We start from the raw sequence: 21,575 nt of genomic DNA on the forward strand, positions 1-21,575 counted from the left end.
ATGTTTAGTTGGCTCAAAAGCCTTTCAAAGAGTGGACTCTGAAGCTGATTGATCGATGGGCTTTGGGGGTTTGAAGCGTGTTTTGGTGAAACTGTCAAACTTGAGAAAACTATTTTTGCAGCAGAGCAGGATTTGCATCATATTTTCCTGCTAACAGCTGATGCTCTTAGTAGATTGGGAAGCTTAACAGTGTCCATTTGTGAGCACATCTATTCTTAGTGATGGGAAAATGTGTTGATCAGCCTTCCAGATGGACTGTGGCTCTCACAGTGAGTTCTGTTGAACGCCCAGAACTGTTTGGATGCTGCATGAAGCTCTCTGGATTTCAGCTCTGAGCGGCTTCGTCTACATCAGTTGTTTTTCCTTTTTAAGGCTGGAAAAACCAATTTTAAGGTGGAAACTTTGAAGTTGATCTTGGATGAAAGTTGATCTTAAGTTTTCAGCATGGTTGTTCTGTAAACATAAGTGTGATTTTCTCTTTTTAAATCAGCTTTAGAAATTGCCTAGATTCCGTTTGATGTGAAATTACATTTAAAGTTTCTTTTAGGAGTTATTTTTATAAGTATTTAGTGTTTGCGGGGTCATGTGTCATGTGTGTTAACGGAGGGGAGTGGGAAAGGATGGTTGGGTTTTTATAATGTTTTGTTTTTTGTTTTAAATGTTAAAGAGCTTTGAGTTGCGCAAAGTGCTTCTTTATAAATTAAGTTTGATTTGATTCAGAACCTAACATGTTCAAAATGCTCCTAATCAATCAGGTTTAATCTCAAAGATCCAGAATTTATTCTGATTCTTCAAACTGGTTATCATTGATGGTTCACCAGGTCTCCACTAGTATTTTTGAAGCTCTTGTTTGGCGTTTAGCTGATTTGACACATTTCCTGGTAAAGTTATTGCATTTGATGGTTTTTCAGAGGATCTTATTGTGTTTCTGTGATATTTCCATTAAGTGAAAACACAATGTTGTTTTATTCCAGGAGATATTTTTTTAACTAGACTTAAAATTTAAAAACACTTTCTAAAAAACTGGGTAAGAATTTCTTGATTGAGGTTGGTTAATTACATTTTCATATAAAGAGGCACTACCAGATGAGACATACCATCTACTGCAAGCTAACTGGAAATAAACAGTGTGATAATTGACAAATCAACAGAAAAAAATGTATTTTTATGTTTTTGTTCTATGGGAATAAATGAAAAGTATGCAATAAAAGGTTAATTATTAAAATAGTTAAAGGTCAGCCCGAATGGTTGTCCTTCACACATTCACTCCAAATTTTTCCCTCTTTGTCAAAAGTTTGGACATCCCTGCACTAAAGGAAATGTGGTTTTCAGTTTTCAGTTTTCATGGTTGCAGACCTTATTGTGTTTGTGCAGAAAAACATCTATGCTGTTGATGAAATGCTGTTTCCAGTTATTAGTATTTGAGATGAGGAAATGGGATTTTCTGGAGATTCATTTGTTTTCCAGCTGCTCAAACATCAGAAGTGAACACAGCAACATAAAGTAGACAGAAAAGTAATGCCTTAGTCCAAAATCAGCTTCTACTGAGTTGTGTTGACGAGCTTCTTTCTTTCCTCCCACAGACTAACATTGAATGCAGAATGAATCATGAATCCTTACTCGGAAACAAACCAGGACTTTTCTCGAAGTGAGGACAAAGATGCTCTGAGCTCAATTTGCTGTTCAATTCCTGATTCCAACCCGTCGGTGCCCACTTCTCCTCTCCCCCAAATCTACACGGGTGAATCTTTTCCCCCAGCTTCACAGCGTCTGTCAGTCTCAGACCTGACCTGGCTGGACCAAAATGTCCAACCTCCAAGTTCATCTTTGCCCCTTCCAGCATTCACTCCTGCATCTACTCCTTCATGGGGTCTGACCCAGGACTCTCGGTCTCTTCCCATACCAAACCCTTACTTCTCTTTTGACGACAACCCGCCCCACAAAGTCTCTGTGGATGTCCAGACTCCAGACCTGCACCCCTCTCTGCAGGTCAAGAGGTGAGGCTCAACACTCTGGGATCTGTAAATCTGCATGCAGACTTCTTTTGCCTTTTTAAAGTGGTCTTAATAATGCTGTCCAGAATTTTTTTTTCAACTTTTACTCCTTCTTTATGCTAACATATTTTGTGGTATTTAACTCTAAAACTGATTTAAGATCAGTTCAAACGTATCGTAGCAGCCGGGTTGTAAGGTTTTAAGGGATCAGTCACAAAATGAACAAGTTCATTTTTTTGGAGAAGGTTTTAGTTTTATTGCAGCCATTTTTTTTTTGTACGATTCCTCTGACATGATGGCTGTTCTCCTGTTCAGGGCTGCTGAAAGATCCCGGCAGAGGAATCGCACTTCTGTGACGGCTCTGGGCCAAACCAACCGCAAGCAGAACGTAGGACTTCCCAGCTCAACCACGCAGGGCGGCGAGGCCCATAGCATGAACAGAATAGTGCTGTGGTTGAAGCGCCACCCAGCGTGCCGAACTACCCTTATATGCTGTGTGGTGATCACTGTCGTTGTTGTCACAGCTGCTATCATTTTCATTTTGTCCTACAAAAAGTAACACCATGTTTCACATTCACCTGTTGGATCTTCTTACGTAGCTTTTACACCCATAAATTCTAGAGACTTGTTTTCCAGTCCAGTCTGGGTCTTTGGGCAAGACCCTTTGTTCTACCGTCTACGCATGTAGCCAAAAGGGGGCTCTAGTCTGGGTCCCTGTGTACTGGTCCCCAGCCCCAATGAGAAAAAGTAAAGGCTGATTTGCTGTGAACAACGACATGATGCTCCAAGTGCGTTACAGTCACAGGTTTCATCCATACACACACACACACACACAATCACAAACAATTGAGGGGGGAACTGCCTTGCAAGCCGCTAGCCAGACCACTAACAACAGTGTTGGGGTCATCCTTTGGACTCAAATAGGCAGACGGTGTGAACCGAATCTGTGACTTTTCAATCAGCCGTTAACCGCTCTTCCACTATGCCCCTGTGCCACAACGGCAGAGAATAAAAACAGAAGGACAGAGAGGAGAGCTAGAATTCAAACGTCAAGCAAGTTTGGATTTTTAAACACCCCAAAATCAAGATTCAAGAAATATTTACTGTAATTTTGATCCAGTAATTTACCAATAAAAAATGTATACATTTATCTGTGTCCCTCATAATTCTTTATTTATAGGCTTATTTACCACGTCCTCGTGTGTGTGTGTTTATGTGTGTGTGTGTGTGTGTGTGTGTGCACTTGAGCTGCTCTAAAGATGTAAAGTCTACAAATTCATCACTGTACTATGACTCTACATGTTTGTGTTGGACATTACCAAACGCCCTCCCTAACGACACACACACACACACACACCTAAAGACACACACAACCACACACACGCTCACCCACACACGCGTGCAGTCACTGCAATGACATTTGGTTGAATGAAGACTGTTTGTTTTTAGGGAAAGAGGAAGAGGAGGAGAGCTTCATCTGCTGCTGCTGAAGATGAAGGTGAGACAGGAAGTCAAAGACAGTTGGTGTTTCCATGATGGAGGAATCAGATGGTGGATGTGATCAGAGCAGGAGTCTTTGTAAGCTTTGTAAATATTTACAAATATGTATAAAGCTTTTGTCAAAAGCCTTGTTAATATTTTTAAATTGTTTTTTTTCAAACTTAATTAAAAATCTTTCAATATTTTAGTGAGTTTTTTTTTCTTATAGACTGGATGAATCAGATGATCACTTCCAAAACACACAAACTCTTTCAGGCTCATTATCTTCTGTTTATTGATTGAAAAAATCATTAAACCGCTATACATTTAGTTCTAAAATATATCATATTTTAGAACTAAATGTATTTCTTGAATGTCTACAAAGAAGGTTTGAAATGTTTGCAAGTATTAAATAGTTTGCAGTGGAATGTGAATAAAATCTCTGAGAAGACGTGTGTGTGTGTGTGTGTGTGTGTGTGTGTGTGTGTGTGTGTGTGTGTGTGTGTGTGTGTGAGTGGGGGTGAGTGGGGGTGGGGGGTCAGCTGCTCCTGCTGGGACAACATTGGGAAATGCTGCAGCACCTTTGAAGAGCAGGTACTCCCCCAACATGAGGATGAGGATGGTGACCAGCAGCTCGCTGAGAGGAAGCAGGATCTGGATCCTGGTTGGTTTTATTAGAGTTGCTACTAGAATTAGTTAAGGGTGAGTGTTTCTGTGAGGAAGTTACATGTTATGTTCAGAAAAGAGCTGTTAACAAAACGCAGTGGGTTATTAATGTATCAGGCAGAGGTTTGACACACAACAAGACACACAGTGGAGTCTTGTACCCCCTGATGTTGTCGAAGCACAAAAAGCATCAATAGAAGAACCTAACATATTAAACCACTCCATAGTTGTTCTATTTTTATTTGATCAAATGTTTGATTTCATTCATTCAAAATAAAGTTTTCCATGTGATTGTGTTTTTACAACACAAATGTGTTGGTTGTTGAAGACCTTGTAGTGTGTTGCTGCCACTAGGGGGCAGAATTTAAAGCAAAAATGCAAGATTTTTCAGTTAGTTTTGCTGCAGAGAATTAAATGTATAATAACAATCTAGAAGGTTTATTTTCACTTGTGGTTCATCTTGATCTGCAGGACTATCAGCCTGGAAGACAACTGAGTCTCTGTCATCAATGTGGAAGATATTTTCATGTGTTCCAAAGTGGTAGTCTTTCCAAAAAAACACTGATGTTGGTCACAAAAACAACAAACTGTCTAATGAAAAATAATTTTGATTTATAAATAGTTTATTTCAAGCAATCAAAGCAAAGAAATGATAAATACGATAAACACAATTTATAAGTATAGAAATAAAACTTTAAGTGATTCATTTTGACCTGATTAAAAAAAAATTCAAGTTAAAAGGACACACACACGCACGCTTACACACACACGCACACACCATTTCCTGCATCTAAGCTGTTATTGAACAGGCTACTGAGAAACTTTCAGGTGAAGCCAGATCCTAACAAATAAAGCTTCTGTAGTTGAAATATCTAAAAAGAAATAAAGAAAAAGTCATAGAGAAGAAAATATCTGCACACCTTTAAACAATAAAAATGTGAACAAAAAAATGTTTTCTCATTTTTATTTACTTGTTCTAAGAAGAGTTTTCTTAATCTCTTCTTCACAGGACGTCTTCATCAGCATCTACAGTTCTTCTCCCTGAGGAAGCAGAATTTGGAAGATCAATCAGATGTTTTTATTTCTAAAAGTGCAACTATTGTTTAAGGTCGCCAACTTAATTTGTTAGTAAAAGAGTGAAAGTACTTGTTCTAGTTCTCTGGTCCTCATTCCCTTTGGTTCTCCTCCTGTACATGTAGACCAGAGCAACAACCACACCCAGAAACATCAACACCACCTTCATCACGGCTCCAACGATGATGATGATGTTGTGACCAGAAAGATCTGCAGACAAAAGATTTACCAACATCAACTAAATATATGTGTGTATGGATTACACATTCAAAACTTTGTCTCTGTGGATAAAAATAATGAAAAACATTTTTACCTGAAAGGTCCAGAACATAGACAGCATCTATCTTCACTTCATCATCTTCAACAAACTTGCAGGTGAAGCCTTTGTTGTTTCCACTCTGATGTTTCACAGTCAGAACAGAATCACAGTTTGTTTGTCCTCTAAACTCAAACCCAACACCTTCACCAGACAGGTGAGATCCTGTCGCATCCACCCAGATGATGCTGTTCTGTTCACAGGGAATTGTTGTATCATGTCTATTCAGTGAACACTGTAATGTGACACTTCCATTTCCTCTTGGATGAACTTCTGCTGGATCTTTAGAAACTGAAGGAAAACAAAAACAGAAAAGTTTCTCTGTTAGACGTTTTGACAAAAAACCTTTAGTCCTGACAGTGACTACATTTACCTGCACACCATGTTCCCAATAAAGAACAGGTTTTACTGTTTTAGAAACTATTCAGAGAAAATGTTTTCATTTGTTTAAACAGTAGAAATATTCTTGATTTTTGTGTTTCAGAGTAAACAAAGTCAGAGGTTGATGGAGTCACAACTTTTAACAAATAATATTATAGAAATAATATAAAAATATATCAAATGAATCCAAAGAAATGTTCTCTGCTTGAAGCTGAAACTGCTCTGTCGTCGTCTCTTTCTTTGTCTTTCTAGTCCTGATTCTCCCGGTCTGTCTGGTCTAACTCCTATATTTCTCTGTTAGAAAAGCACAGAAGCTCTGGATTTGTGAAATAAATCTCTCCTCATCTAAGAGGAAAACTGATTTTGACTCTGAACATAAATAAAGGAACAATTTGTCATCTATTATAGAATCTTGAGATTAGAGACTTTAGATAATAAAAAAACTCCAAATGTCAGAGTCTCTTCAGGATTTGAGCTTTTTTTGGATCAGATCAGAATGTTGACATTCACGTAGTCACAGAATTATTCAAGTCAGAATACTCACTGCTCAAAGTATTAAGATACACGTCTAACTCATTCTTGTTCCTGAGCTGACAGAGATATCGACCAGCATCTTCATCAGTGATGTTTGTGATGAGCAGAGAGCAGTCACTGCTCACACTGAGCCTGGAAGCTCCAACTGAACTCTGGACAACATTTCCATTGTTTACTTCTGTTCTTGATGCTGCATTTGGATCTTTCTGGTACAGCCAGTTAACATCAGAACATGAGGAAGAGGAGGATGTAGTTCTGCAAGGTAAAAGGACGTCATCTCCAACTCTTTCATAGAGATGTTTAGTTTGTCCACTGATGTCTGCAGGAGACAAAAGAACAAACTCAGAGAAAAGTTGAACCTTTAACACAACAGTCACTGAAAAAATCACTGAAGAAATACAATAAGATAGATCCACCTGTAAACACACTCCTGATTAAAATCTTAAGACCAGTTAATAAATTGCATGCGTTTCCATTTTGCGTGGTTACATTTTAATAAGGTTCTCAGTAGAGCTTTAAATGTAAAACAAAAATAAAATAAAAAAAGAAATGGGACCAAGAGACAGTTGAATTAAAACAACAGCTGAACTGAAATGGGCTGTTCATTAGCTGATCAAAAGTTTAGGACCATAGCACAAAAACCCTGTTACATTCAAACAAAACGCTCAGTCATAAAAAGCTGCACCAGTCTTGCTGATCACCCCAAAAATCTGTATTGGCTCGTTTCTAAAAGGCTTTTGGAAAGGTTGTGCCAAGTGGTGAAGATGGCTTCATGAAGAGCACCCACTGTCTGGAACTGATGTCCATATTTGTCATTTGTACCATCCATCCCCAAATGTTCTCAAAAGGGTTTAAATCAGGGGAACATGCAGGATGGTCCAAAAGAGTTCAAAAAAGAGCTGATGAACAATCCATTTGATTTATTTAGTTATTATCAATAAATTGGCAACTAGGAATATTTGTTTTCCTGCTCCTTTTTCTTCTTTTTGCATTTTGAAGATCTATTTAGAAGCTTGTTAAGGTCCAGCTGGAATACGTTCAATCTCCTGCATTTTTTTAATTGGTCTCAAGAGTGTAGATTTGTGTTTTTTCCTTTCATCCATGTTTCGCCTAATTGTGCCGTTCATCAACTTTTACTAAACTAGATCTTTACCTTCAGAGTGCAGAATAAAAAGGATCAATAGTTACAGCTTTAGAGCCAGCCTGTCTTGTTGGATGCTGATCTGTTATAAAAGTTTAGTTCAGGGTTGGATTTTCTCTTTAGTAATGATCTAACTAAAAATCAGTCATGGCTCCACCCACTCTGTAATGGAGTCAGACATTTTAAAGCTAAAATGTTACAAAAATAAAGAATAAACAAGACAGTCTAAGTAGTGAAATGTTTTAGAGAGGGAAAGAAAATTGTCACGGTTTTAGTTTCTTTGCTTTTGTGTTCCAGTTGTTTTTTGTTTCTGTCTTGTTTTGGGTTCAGTTTCCTGTTTTATTTTGAAAGTCTTCCTGTTATGTTGTTGTTTCGAGTCTTACTTTTGGTCCCCATCTGCCTGCATTGTTTCCACCTGTGTCTCGTCTGTTCTAAATGTATTAAGTCCTGTCTTCCCTTCTTCCTGTGCTAATCCATAGTGTCATGGTGGTTTGTTTCTCGAGTTTCTGTGTCTTTGTAGGTTCGAGTTTGCCAGCATGCAGCAGTGGAGTTTTCTTTATTAAAGAACTTGGGATCCTGGAACCTCCTGCCTCCTCCTCCTCTCTGCGCCTCGGTGCTTCCCTCAACCCTCAACCCCATTGTAACAAAAATAAGTTCAGACGCCGTGACTCAACTTCAAGACAACGTCCAAATCCAAGTTCCTCCTCTGGGGCTCCTCCCCATCGTTCAGATTGTAGGAGCATTTAAGGTTTCAATGGTGTCTGAACCCTTTTTTTAAGGGGGAGCTGTAGTGAATTTAAGGCAGGATATTCTCCGTCAGAAGGGTAATCCATGTTGCCTTGTGCTGCGATATATAAGTAATGACTTTTTGTTTGCATGATGTTTTAAAAACAGAAAACCGATCTTGTTCTGTATTTTCCCAGCACTGGCAACTGACCAATCATGACATCATCTAGTGGTAGTTACGTTGAAGACAGAATTTTTCCATCTCTCTACGCTTGGAGACTAAATTTAGGGGTAGAAACAAGCCTTAGGGGTGGGGAAGAATTCAGATGTCACCTAAATCAATGAGAATCTTCATCCACATATTAAGGGAAGTCTTTTTTTTTTTTTTTTTTTTTGCTCCTACTTTTCTTTCTTGTCAGTTTTGTCATAAAAGAGAAGCTTCCTGTTGGCAAATGTCTTGTTCCTGTTTTCTTCATGGTTCTTTAGCTGCTTTGCAAACATCTATCAGATGACGGGTTGTGTCTGTGTTTTTCAAACTTTCTTTTGCATCACTTTCTACAAAAGAAATGACTTTTTGTGGCAAATTTGGAGTTTTCTATTGTGGAGGTCAATAATTAATTAATTAATAATCTCCCCTTTTGCAAAAGGGGAGAGGTGGAAACTGCACATTTCATTTTTGGACGTCCTGAACCATCCGAATCTGCGAAGGCCGGACGAGACGGCAACACTATTTTACTTTTTTAAAGTCAGAGTTCTTTTGAGAGATTTTTGACTCATCAATGCAAGAAGGTTTTCCTAAAATGAACCAGAAGAGTCATCATAACGCACTTTTTTACAGTAAAAAGGTGTGAAAAACGTCTTCCAAATCCTCACAGCAAGTGATCAAGTACCTAGAGAGCTCACAGCTCCCCTAAATAAGGTTAAATGTGAGTCTCTGCTACAGGATCAACAGAGTCTCACTCAAGAACACAACAGACATTTTGAACAACTGCAGAAAAAAACAAAAACTGAAACTATCTTCTTGAGGCTTTAACATTTTCTTGATTGTTAACTAAATAAGTCATAAAAGTCACACGTTCCTCTAAAACTGTTGAATGGTTGTAATTTCATTCATGTTTTTCTAAAGTAAACTCCAAACAGGTTCTGTTATTTAAAGTATAAAATCTGCTTTAAAAGAAGTGTTTTATTGAATTTAATTTCTGCTTATAGTTGCTTATAGTTTTGCAATTTCGTTGTACTGTTGTACCAAGTCTGACTGTACAGTGACAATAAAGCTTTTTCTTATTTTAAAAGAAACAGTCTCAACAGAAACGAACACGTTTTGCCTGCCGGCTTATTTTCTTACTAGTCAAAATAACAACTATGAAATTGACATTGAAAATTTAAAAATATATATTTTTGATTGACATTGAATGTGTTTTAAAATGATCCACAGTGATGTTGTGTAAAAGTTTGTTTTTGTTTGAATCTGAAAATCTTGACAGAGCAAAGATTCACAGCAATCACTGAAAAGAACAGAATGTGTTTTTGTTTCTAAACTGTGAAAAAATATGTGGTTAAGATATGATTTGATAAAACACAATTATAAACTAAAATCCTTCAAAATGTCTTACCTGTAAGAACGTAGACAGCATCTATCTTCACCTTGTTGTTTTCAACCAACTTGCAGGTGAATCTTTTGTTGTTTCCACTCTGATGTTTCACAGTCAGAACAGAAACACAGTTTGTTTGCTTTTTAACCTCAAACTCAGGATTTTTACCAAACAGTTGAGATCCTGTCTCATCCATCCAGATGATGCGGTTTACATCACAGGCATATGGTCTATAAAAACCTCTTAAAGAGCATGTTAGGTCGACTCTTCCATAAATATCTGAAGGAGACGAAGAGACTAAAGAAAAACAAAAAATAGAAAATAGTTTTCAGTCTATCCTTTTTGTTCATAATTGAATTTTCTATTTAACATTTTTTAATGTGTAATACATTTACAGTTTTTACTAAAATCAATCAAACTGATCTGAAGTTTATCAAGTTAAACTAAACAGGAAACTCTCTGTTCACCTCTTTAATCAGTGATAATCAGAGACATTGATCTTTACTGTTCATGGATTCATCAATTCAACCTATTTACTATATAAAGAATGAAACATGTAATGATATTTTCTCCCATGAGTCGACTCTCTCACACCTCTCACAATAAACATGCTTTGTCAGCAGTTTGACCTTTTTCCAGCCTAAATGATTCAATGAGTTCACATGTCAGAGTCTCTTCAGGGTTTGAGCTTTTTTTGGATCAGATCAGAATGTTGACATTTATGTAAATACATAATTATTCAAGTCAGAATACTCACTGCTCAAAATATTAAGAAACACATAGGTGTCATTTTTGTAATTGTCTCCTAGCCGACAGGCGTATCGATCAGCATCTTCATCAGTGATGTTTGTGATGAGCAGAGAGCAGTCACTGCTCACACTCAGCCTGGAAGCTCCAACTGAACTCTGGACAACATTTTCTTTGCAGCTTATTTGTTCTGAATGAGGTTTTCCAGGTCTGTAGAACAACCAGTGAACATCATAGAATTGGTTAGAGGATCTATCAACATCACACGGTAAAGTGACGTCCTCTCCAACTCTTTTATAGAGGGTCTCCTCTTTAAGACTGAAACCTGCAGGAGAAACAAGAAGCAGAAAGTTAAAATCCGAACCACAAACAGAATCATTGATAAAAACTGCAGGTTTCTAAATACAGAGTAGAAATCCACAGTCTGCACACATGTTTAGTATTGACCTCACTCACATCTTTAACTCTGACATTTTCTGAATAGAATTGTGAATTCAGATGAAGTATTAATTATTTCCTGTAATTGATGGTATTTCAAATATTTGGTCTCTTTTCAAATTATTAGTTTGTACTTTTAGAAATGGAAAGCAAAAGTTACAAACAAACCAACATTTAGATTATTAATGACCTTTTAGGCATTTAAAAACTAAAGCCATTTGCAAACATTTGGTTATTTTTCTTTCCTTGATTTAATGTAAACCATAAATGAAGAGAAACTTCACATTTTTAAAAGTAAATTTGTTTAGTGGTGAAATATGAGGTCAGTCAATCAATTTCTGAAATCTGTAGCGTTATTATTGGTGTTCTTGAAAGTCTTCCTTTTATTCTCTTCCTCAATTATTTCTTTATTCAACAAAACTGATTATTTTCATCTTTATTATTATTTAATGCAGTTTTTGCAGTTAAAATAACAAAAGTCATTTCAGTTTCAGGAACTTAGTTCAGTTTTTAGTTCATGAGTTTTAGCAAATATTTCAACTTTTAGACTTTTCTTCACTGTGTTAACATTCTTCACCATCTTCACAGTTTTAACTGTCAGTATTCAAATATGCACTTTTGCAGCAAATGGAACTTTTAAAAGTGATTTTTTATTTGTTTTTATTTAAAAAGAAATCTGTTTACAATACAAATTAGAAGAAATATTTTGCAAAAAATACCTATATCCCCTCCAGACTGAAGCATTAAAAAAAGGATTATTTTGTTTTCAGAGTCAAAGTCTGCTTTATTGTCAAATATGCTGCATACACATGATATACAGCATAGATGAAATTACTTTCCTCTCGACAAAACAAATTACACCAAAATTGTTTTTTCTTCCTAAGGAATCTTAAAATACATTTTTTATCAACATAAAACTAATAATATCTACAACTTTATCCTATAAATAACCTACTTTTACTAAACACATCTTTATGAAAATATAACTTAAGAAATAGATCCTCTATATGTGGTAAAGAACAGTTTAAAGCCAAAGTAAGAAATAATTTTGCAAAACATTAAAATAAATATTACCTCCAGATTGAAGCATGAAAATAAGGATTATTTCCAGTAATAGTGTCATTCTTAGTTTGTTGGTTTCTCGCTGTAAATGTTCATTTCCTCTTTGATGATGACTAAATAGAAAAGAAAGTCTTGGCTCCACCCACTCAATAATTTTAGTGCCAGTACATTTGTGAGTGATGTCAGAGTGAAAGGATGAATCACTGATTAAAAAATATAAAATTAAGTTTCTGAAGGTAAAAATGAAACAAAAGAAGACATTTGATGTCATTATATTTGAAGATAAAACTAAACAGTTCATCAGTTTAGTATCATAAAAAGAAAGTCTTTCTTTGTCCTGTCAGGAGTGTTACAACAGAGGAAAAGCTGTGTTTGTTCATTTCCTGTACTCACTACATGCTTCTTAAACTGCTGTGCAGTGAACTTTATTACTTTTGTTCACAAACTGTCTGGTTTTGATCTTTTATAACAAACTTGATGTTTCATCAAAGCAGCAACTGAAACGACTGTTAGTCCATGAAAAAGTCCGTCCTCTTTTATTCCAACTGGTCCAGTCTTGTGAAGGAAGCCGCCTGCTTTAAAAAACAAATGTAATCTCTGGGATTAGATTTGATCACAGCTGCATTTCTGTCTCGGTGGCGGTTTTGGAACAAATGATGTCCTGGGCGAGCCACATCAGTAGCGCCCCTCTGTACCCCCTAATTACGATCCATAGATGTAGAATTGCTCATTATGGTTTACTTATTGTTCAAATATGTAACAAATTTAAATGATAAAAGATGCACCTACAGGCTTGTAATTTCTCATAGTTTATAGGACTATTATAAAAAATACTAAAAGTAACAATAAGTCTTACAAGGATAACATCACACATGTTTGCTTGAGGTTTTAAATGATCTCCATTATAAGATTAAAAAAAACGATATACACATAGTGCAACTCAAAGCTTGGCAACAGCGGCCGTGTCCCTTGGGTGCTGGCTTCTTGGGCCCGGCAGGCCTCTCTCCAGGCAGGGAGAGGGATCCCTGTGCTCTCTGGCAAGACCAGGAGCCGGGGATAACATCACATCTGAGCCAAGGGGTGTCCGTGTTCCTCCAGTGTGGGTTCTGGTCCTTGCCCTCGAGCGCTGGCTTTCTCCAAATTCCAACTATGGGTGAGCCTGGTTCGGCCATGGTAACAACACTCCTTGTTTTGTTTTTGGTTCTATGTTTAGTTCTGGTTCCTGTTTTATTTGGAAAGGTTTCCTGTTTGTGATTTGTATAATGGTTTTGAGTTTTACCTTTGGTCCCCATCTGTCCTGGTTCACCTGTGTCTCGTCTTGTCTGTATGGATGTAAGTATGTATAAGACTGTGTTCCTAGAACCTCCTCCTCTCTCCACCTGGGTACTCCCTCAACCCCCACCGTGACACTACTGGGTGGTGGGTGTTCGTCTGGGGATGGGGGTGCTCTCCGGGGGCGGGGCCCCGCGTTGGGCCCTCCCGAGATGGCGGCGGGGGGGTTGCTCTCCTGGTTGGGCAGGAGCTGCACTCTCTGTCCCCCCATGCCTCCCCGCTCTCTGGCTTTGGAGGCCTCTGTGGCGGTCCTGCTGGCCCGTGCATGGGTGGCAGATGCGATTGCCTGAAGGGCAGTTGTCCTCTGGTGTGGGGATGGCTGGGCACTCTCCCTCCTTCCTTTTACATTCCATCATCCATTTTAGAAGAACATAAACACTCACTTGAGCACAGGTGTTAGCTCACCTTTGCATAAATAGTTTGCGTGACTGAATGAAATGTTTCACGTATTGGACTGAAGACATAGGCATTCGTGTGTGAACATTAGTTGTATTGTGTACATGTTGACATGTGAACATTTTTGGAGCCAACAGGTATGTTAATACCTGTTTTAGATTTGTATTACTTCTAAACCTGACCATAATGATCATAAACATCTAGTATTGCTTTATGCTGCTTATTGGTTTCACCCCCCCCCCCCCTTCTTTTTTTTTTTTTTTTTTTTTTTTTTTTTTTAACTTGTCCTGTCCAACAGCTAGGCAAACAGATGAGAGCTGAGGGCCTCTTGTGTTGGACATATTTTATTTTAACAAGAGGGGTTATTCATCTTCAGACAAACCAAAGGTATGTCTAAATAAACCCCTTTTGTAATTGAGGCCAAACTTTATTAATTTCAATCATGTTTGAAAATCTTTGGTGTTGGACCGGACGGAAAAGGAAAGAGGGGAAGAAGAGAGAGGGACGTTAGAGAGAGGGGGGGGTAGAAGGGTGATAATAGGAGGGGAAGGGGGGTAAGACCATGAAGCAGCATAGAGCAGACAGGTTTACTGGTTGTTTATCGTTACGGTACGGTTCAAATGTAGTACAAAAAGGGCGGGGCCTGTTCACACACACTCAAATATTATCAACACACCTGCTAGCCGCAAAAATGTCCACATGTCAACATGCACACAAGACAGATAGTGTTCACGAACGCATACCTATGCCTTTAAACCAACTAGTGTGAAATCTTTCATTCATTCAATCATGCAAACTATTAGTGCAAAGGTGAGCTAACACCTGTGCTCAGGTGAGTGTATATGTTCTTCTAAAATGGATGGTGGAATGTGAAAAGAAGGAGGAGGAGCGCCCAGCCACCCCCACACCCATACCCCCGCCGCAGCAGCAGCGGCAGCCGGAATTCCCCCAACGCCACACGGGAACAGGCAGGGAACAACCGCCCCCCGGGCGACCAAGACCGCCACCCAGGCCAGGGCCAGCAGGACCGCCGCGAGGACCCCAGAGCCAGAGAGCAGGGAGGCGCAGAGGGAAAGAGAGCACCGCCCCAGCCCAGCCAGGAAAGCAGCCCCCCGCCGCGCCGGAAGAGCCCAACGCAGGGCCCCACCGGAGAGGGACGCCCACAGCCCCAGACGAGCACCCCACCACCACCCAGGAGTTCCGGGCATCCCCCCGCCCCGACCCCAGGTACGAGCCAGGACCCCCCAAGGGAGACCCGCTCCGCACTCCAGGCAGCCACCCACCCGGCCCACGGTTGGTGCAGGTAGGAGCAAGGCAGGGGCCCGCCGCCCCCGCCCAGGAGGGGGGAACCCCGGGGAAAAAAGGGCGGCCCACAAGGGATGTTATAAATATGGCCCGACCAGGCTCGGCCATGTTGGAAGTTTGGCGGGGCCCAGCGCCCAGGGGCAAGGACCAGGACCCACCCCCCAGGGACACGAACACCCCCGGCTCAGGTGTAATATGAACCCCCCCACCGTGCGGAGAGAGCACCGCCGGGCCCAGGGAGCCGGCACCCAAGGGACACGGCCGCCAAGCCCAAGGGGCCCGCACCCCCCACCAGGGAAGGGGTAGGGGACAGATGGACCCAGGTCCCACCTTCCTTGTAAAATGTGTGTGCGTGTATGGGTGTTTGAGAGGGTGTTTGTGTGCATGTTTGTGTGTTTATGTTTGAATGTATATATTGAAGGGGGAGGGGTGTGTGTACTAAGGGGGGTGCAGTTAAAATTGGCGAGTAGGGCACTAAGGGGACATCTCCTGATTACTCACAGTGATGTCCCCTCACCCTCCACACCAAGGGGCCCTAAATGTCTAAGGTGCGGTTAAAATTGGCGGGTAGGGTGCCAGGAGGACATCTGCTGCTTGCTTGCAGTGATGTCCAAGCACCCCCCCTACCAAGGACCCTACATGTCTAAGGTGCAAATAAAACCGAAAGAGGGGGGGCCCACTCCATACGGCAACCATAGGAGGGGGGCCACTCCCAAGTAGCCCCCCCCCCAAGGCGCATCGCAGGCTAGACCCCCCACCCCCTCACCCTAATATGAGGTTATATAAGGAAGGGGGTAAGTTGGGGACAGCTGGTAGACTGTCCCCCGGTGGTCAAACAGCCGTCCCCCAGCCCACCCCCAGCAAATGGGCCAGGGCCACCCAGCCCAGGCCCCCCCCCCCTCTTCTGTAATCACCCTCCTACCTCCCATCCCCCTCTCTTTAACATCCATCTCTTTTCTTCCCTCCTTTCCTTTTCTGTTTGTTCCACAAATACCATTAAGATGAATAAAGTTTGGTCTAGGTTACAAAAAGGGTTTATTCAGACATACCTCTGGTAATTCAGAAGATTCATAAACCCTGTTGTCAAAGTAAAATACGCCCAACACAAGAGGCTTTCAGCTCTCATCTGTTTGCTCAGCTGTTGAACATGTAAGGTTTAATGGCCACGAAGTGTGCTTTGCCACTTTTTAACCCATGCCGTGGAAGCCTGAATTGCTTCTGCGAAGTGTGTTAAAAGTGATAATGCACACGCATTGCGCCGCACCACCCCTGCAGTCAAGATTCGGCGGATTATATATGCTGATCTTTCTGATGGGTTGAAGAAAGCATCAGTTCAGAGAAAAAGTTCACCTCTTACTGCTTGTTTTTGTCCAAGTGATGAAGCAAAAGGTTGTTTTAAAGAAGCCAGCGCAGTGATACAAAACATTTAGGCTAAGTGACCGGAACTTCTTTTTTCACCGTGCGGTAATCCTGTGTTAATATCACTTTTTAATGTACACCCAGCAGCCAATAAGAATCGAGTATTCACCCGGACCAAAGTATAAGACAAGTTAGACAGAAAAAAAAGGATTGTTCTTCTGTTTATTTCAAGGAAATACACACATCAAACAGCTTAGCCAGAGTTAACCCAGCGGCTACCCTGGAGATCAGACACCCATGAATTCAGACACACACATGAACTAATTATTATTTATTAATTGTTTTTATTACCCTCTGATGGATTTGAGTGTGGTTTAAGATCCCAAAAAAAAACTTAATATGAAATTAGGCAAAGAGCCACAGTACAGTATTTTCATATCCATAGGGCGCACTGGATTATAGGGTGCAGTTTTAGTTATGGGGGCTTTTTCTGTATTTAACACATACAAAAGGGGCACCGGGTTTTAAGGCGCGGGCACGTTAACACATAACGGTAAAACATGCATGCTAGTATGTGTTTAAAAAAGGCAGCGGGAGCAAAACTGAGTTGGTTATGATTTATTTTATATTTTTTCAGTCATCAATCAGCATCCCAAATCCATAAAAGTCCTCATCTTCTGTATCTGAAATGAACACCTGGGCTAAATTTCCATCAAACACGGCAGCTTTTTTTTTGCTCCTACTTTTCTTTCTTGTCAGTTTTGTAATAAAAGAGAAGCTTCCTGTTGGCAAATGTCTTGTTCCTGTTTTTCTTCATGGTTCTTTAGCTGCTTTGAAAACATCTATCAGATGACGGGTTGTGTCTTTGTTTTTCAAACTTGCAAAATTTCGTTGTGATGAAACTTTGTATGCTGCAGAAGTGTATCATATTAAAGATTGTTGTTTTCACTGCTGTCTTGTTTCTCTTTCAATTTGCCACATGTTTGCAAGAAGTAATCAGACTAGATTATGTTTTTACAATGCAGTTACTTCAGGCTTACAAACAAGTTAGCATTGTCTCATTGGTGAGGTCAGAAGACCAAGTGTGTATAAACACTGTACGGGAAGGTAATACGTGAAGATACCCAGCATTTACTACTGAAAGTACCATGTAGTTGAGTGGAAATAGGGCTGACTTTCTTTTACAGTCCAGTTTCATTGTACTTAAGGGGTAAGTACCAACTAGGCCTGCACAATATACCGCAAATTTATCGTTATCGCAATATCCAGCTCTGCAATATGCATATCGCGAAAGACGGTGAATATCGCAATAAATCATAAACCCAAAATGTGTTAAAACAATCTTATGGCAGCTTGAAGCATTTAACGCATTAAATAAATCCCTTTGTGCTTTGACCAATCAGATGGACGCCTTCCCATTGTTTACCAATCAGATGGAGGCCTATTATGTTAGACGATTGTCACCTATGTCAATGAGGGTCATTTGGAGTATAATTTTCAAACTGTTGCAATGAAATGGGAATGATGTTTTTGGTTATTTTTCTATTTGTTTATATACCGCAAATTATATCGTTATCGCCATATTGATCATTTATATCGCATATCGCAAGTTTTCCTCATATCGTGCAGCCCTAGTACCAACTAAAATATTCAAGTGAACATACCCAACATCTACACACACACACACACACACACGCAATGCTGGGAGCTGCATCCAGCCTCCACTTCTTTCCTGGCACTGTTGGTTTCTGGGAATGTGATCCTCTAAAGCAGTGGTCTCTAACCACCGGGCTGCGGGTCGCTACCGGTCCGTGGATCAATTGGCACTGGGCCGCAGAACAAATAGATAATTATGCCTGTTTTTTTTTTCTTTTCTTTTCTTTTAAGTTTCGACAATCTTTTATCCTAAAAAATCTTTCATTTTGAAAAATAACCAGATACTGGGCGGAGGCCCCGGAGAAGACCCAGGACACGCTGGAGAGACAACATCTCTCAGCTGGCCCAGGAATGTCTGGAGAAGGAAGTCTGCGCATCTTTTTTTAGACAGCTTCCCCGCGACCCTCTCCCGGATGAGAGGAAGAAGATGGATGGATGGATGGATGGATGGATGGATGGATGGATGGATGGATGGATGGATGGATGGATGGATTCTCTCAGCTACAGCTAAATCGGAATTATAATTGGCCCATGAAATCATATCAAATGCGCATTAGAGCTGGCCCACAGTAATTTACATGGTTGTTTTTTGTCATTTGGGGCTATCTTTATTATTGTCCTGTTTTTTTGAGGCAATAAAAATCAAACACATGAAACTGGTGTTTCTTATCAGTCATTAATAGTGTTATGTCTTGCTGCTGTCAGGATTAGTTAGCCCTCTGGCTGTCACTTCCTGTTTTATTTTGAAGGCCTGTCTTTTTTGTCTTCATTTCCAGTTCCTGCTGTGTGATCTGCTTCCTCCTTAATGTGCTCCACCTGTGCCTCATTGTCTTCCCTATATAAGCAGTGCTCTTTTCTCAAGCCAGTGCCAGATTGTCTTTCTTTCCCTGTGAGCAATCCAGCCTTAATCTCTCCAGAGTTCATAGCGTAATTTGTTCCTGATTAATTCCTCTTTTGGATGGCCTCCTGAACTTATATTAAAGACTCTGATTCTGCCACTCCCTGACTCCACCATTGTGTCCGCCTGAGCTGCACCTGATAGTACAATCTGGCCATAACATGGATACATCGGAGTCAGAACGTCTCCTCGCAGCGCTTGGAACACAAGGTCAGAGAATAACCCAGCAGGACCAACAGCTCGCACAGCTTCGCCATGATTTTGCAACTGCCATGTCATCACTCTCAACGCAGCTCTCTGACGTAACCACGGCGCTCCAGAATCGGAACGTTTCGGAATGTTCTTCCTCTGTGACTCCCTCTGCTCCCGCTGAGACAGATACTACGCCCCCCGGACCTTCCGAGCCCCGCCCTGTCAGACTATCCAGTCCAGAGCGCTTTTCCGGGGACTCAGGAGACTGTCGCTCTTTTCTCACGCAGTGTGAGCTCCATTTTGAGTTCCAGTCCCACGCTTTTCCTTCGGACAGAGCCAAAATCGCCTACATCGTATCCTACCTGTCTGGACGAGCCAAGGCGTGGGCCACATCGGAATGGAGCCGGCGCAGCGCTGTGTGCAACTCGCTGCCTTTATTCCTAGAGACTTTCAGACAGATTTTCCATTCAGCTGTCCCTGGAAGAGAGGCTGCCAAAGCTCTTGTGAACATAAAACAAGGTAGAAGATCAGTAATGGATTATGCCATTGAGTTCAGAACTCTATCTGCTGATAGTGGATGGAACCAGCCGGCGCTAGTGGATGCCTTCTACACCGGATTGTCGGAGCGTTTAAAGGACCATCTCGCTCCTCTCGACCTCCCCCCAGAGCTGGATGCTCTGGTTTCGCTGGCGTCCAGAATAGATCAACGTTTACAAGAGCGTCAACGTGGGAGATTATCTGCCAGTCTCTCCAGACCTCCAAGTTTGCCTTACGCCCCTGAACTCCAACCATCATGCTCAGGGGCTGTTCCGCCTCCTGATGCTGTTGAACCCATGCAAGTGGGTCACACCCGCCTAACTCCAGCAGAACGCCAACGGCGTTTCAGCGAGGGTCGCTGCCTCTACTGTGCTCAGCTGGGACACCTGATCGCCAACTGCCCTATCAGGGGAGCTGCTTCCACCAACACCTCCTCCGTCATGGTGAGTGCAACCCAGTCCAGGATCTCTGTACCCAGACAACTAACGCAGGTCACGCTCACCACAGACACCTCCACATCCGCTCAGGGTGTGCTGCTAGATTCTGGAGCAGACACCAACTTGATGAGCTATGAGCTAGCTTCCAAACTACACATAAAGGAAGTTGAGATGTCAGTACCTCTCACAGCCACTGCACTGGACGGCAGATTGCTTTGCTACATCACGCACAAGACCCCTCCCGTGACTCTTTCATTTCCTGACGGACATTCAGAGCTGATAACCTTTCACCTGTTTCGCTCAGCAGCTCATCCTCTGATATTAGGGTTCCCGTGGCTTCTCAGGCACAACCCCCACATAGACTGGTCCATGGGAACTGTAAAGTCCTGGGGGAAAAGCTGCTTTAATGACTGTTTTCCTGTGTCCCCTAACCTAAATCCCGATGACACTCCAGACCTGGAAGGTGTTCCTCGGTGCTACCATGACTTAAAGGATGTGTTTAATAAATGTTATGCCACCTCCTTACCTCCCCACAGAGACGGTGATTGCGCCATTGACCTCCTCCCAGGGGCACCCATTCCTAAAGGCAGGCTTTTCTCCCTGTCAATCCCTGAGCGTCTTGCCATGGAAGAATACATCAAGACCTCGCTACGGGCGGGGCTGATCCGGCCGTCCTCTTTCCCTGCTGGTGCAGGATTCTTTTTTGTTGAGAAAAAGGACAAGACCCTGAGACCTTGTCTAGATTACACTCAACTAAATGACATAACCATCAAAAACAGGTACCCTCTTCCCCTTGTCTCCTCTGCCTTTGACATTCTGCAGGGTGCTAAAATATTCACAAAACTTGACCTACGGAATGCCTATCACCTGATCAGAATACGGGAGGGGGATGAGTGGAAGACGGCCTTCAACACCCCCATCGGACATTATGAGTACCTGGTCATGCCTTTTGGCCTCACAAATGCCCCCGCCGTATTTCAATCTCTAGTGAATGATGTTCTCCAGGATCTGTTAAATAAAAAGGTTTTTGTGTATCTGGACGACATCTTGGTTTTTTCCCCCAGCCTGGACGAACACGTCTCCACAGTAAGAGAAGTCCTCACACGACTACTTGACAACAACCTCTATGTGAAGGCGGAGAAGTGTGAGTTCCATAAGGACCAGGTCAGTTTCTTGGGTTACATCATTTCTCAGGGGTCTCTGGCCATGGACCCATCCAAGGTGGATAGTGTGCTGAAGTGGCCCATCCCTACCACCAGGAAAGATCTCCAACGGTCCTTGGGCTTTGCAAACTTCTATAGGAAGTTCATCAA

The 21,575-nt window shown here is 41.3% G+C and overlaps 1 protein-coding gene across 1 annotated transcript; it reads right to left on the reverse strand.

The window, feature by feature from the left end:
- Nucleotides 1-5,089: 5,089 nt before the first annotated feature.
- On the reverse strand, nucleotides 5,090-13,024 carry LOC105354809. Its single transcript, XM_020706282.2, has 7 exons — nucleotides 13,007-13,024; nucleotides 10,661-11,048; nucleotides 9,925-10,200; nucleotides 6,455-6,763; nucleotides 5,527-5,820; nucleotides 5,286-5,423; nucleotides 5,090-5,180 (listed from the first exon to the last, which is right to left on the reverse strand). Exons 1-7 carry the CDS (start codon nucleotides 13,022-13,024, stop codon nucleotides 5,143-5,145), a joined length of 1,461 nt encoding a protein of 486 aa, XP_020561941.2. The 3' UTR covers nucleotides 5,090-5,142.
- Between the last annotated feature and the right edge of the window lie 8,551 nt (nucleotides 13,025-21,575).

Source organism: Oryzias latipes, chromosome 9, assembly GCF_002234675.1.
Source record: "Oryzias latipes chromosome 9, ASM223467v1".
Lineage (NCBI taxonomy): Eukaryota > Metazoa > Chordata > Actinopteri > Beloniformes > Adrianichthyidae > Oryzias > Oryzias latipes.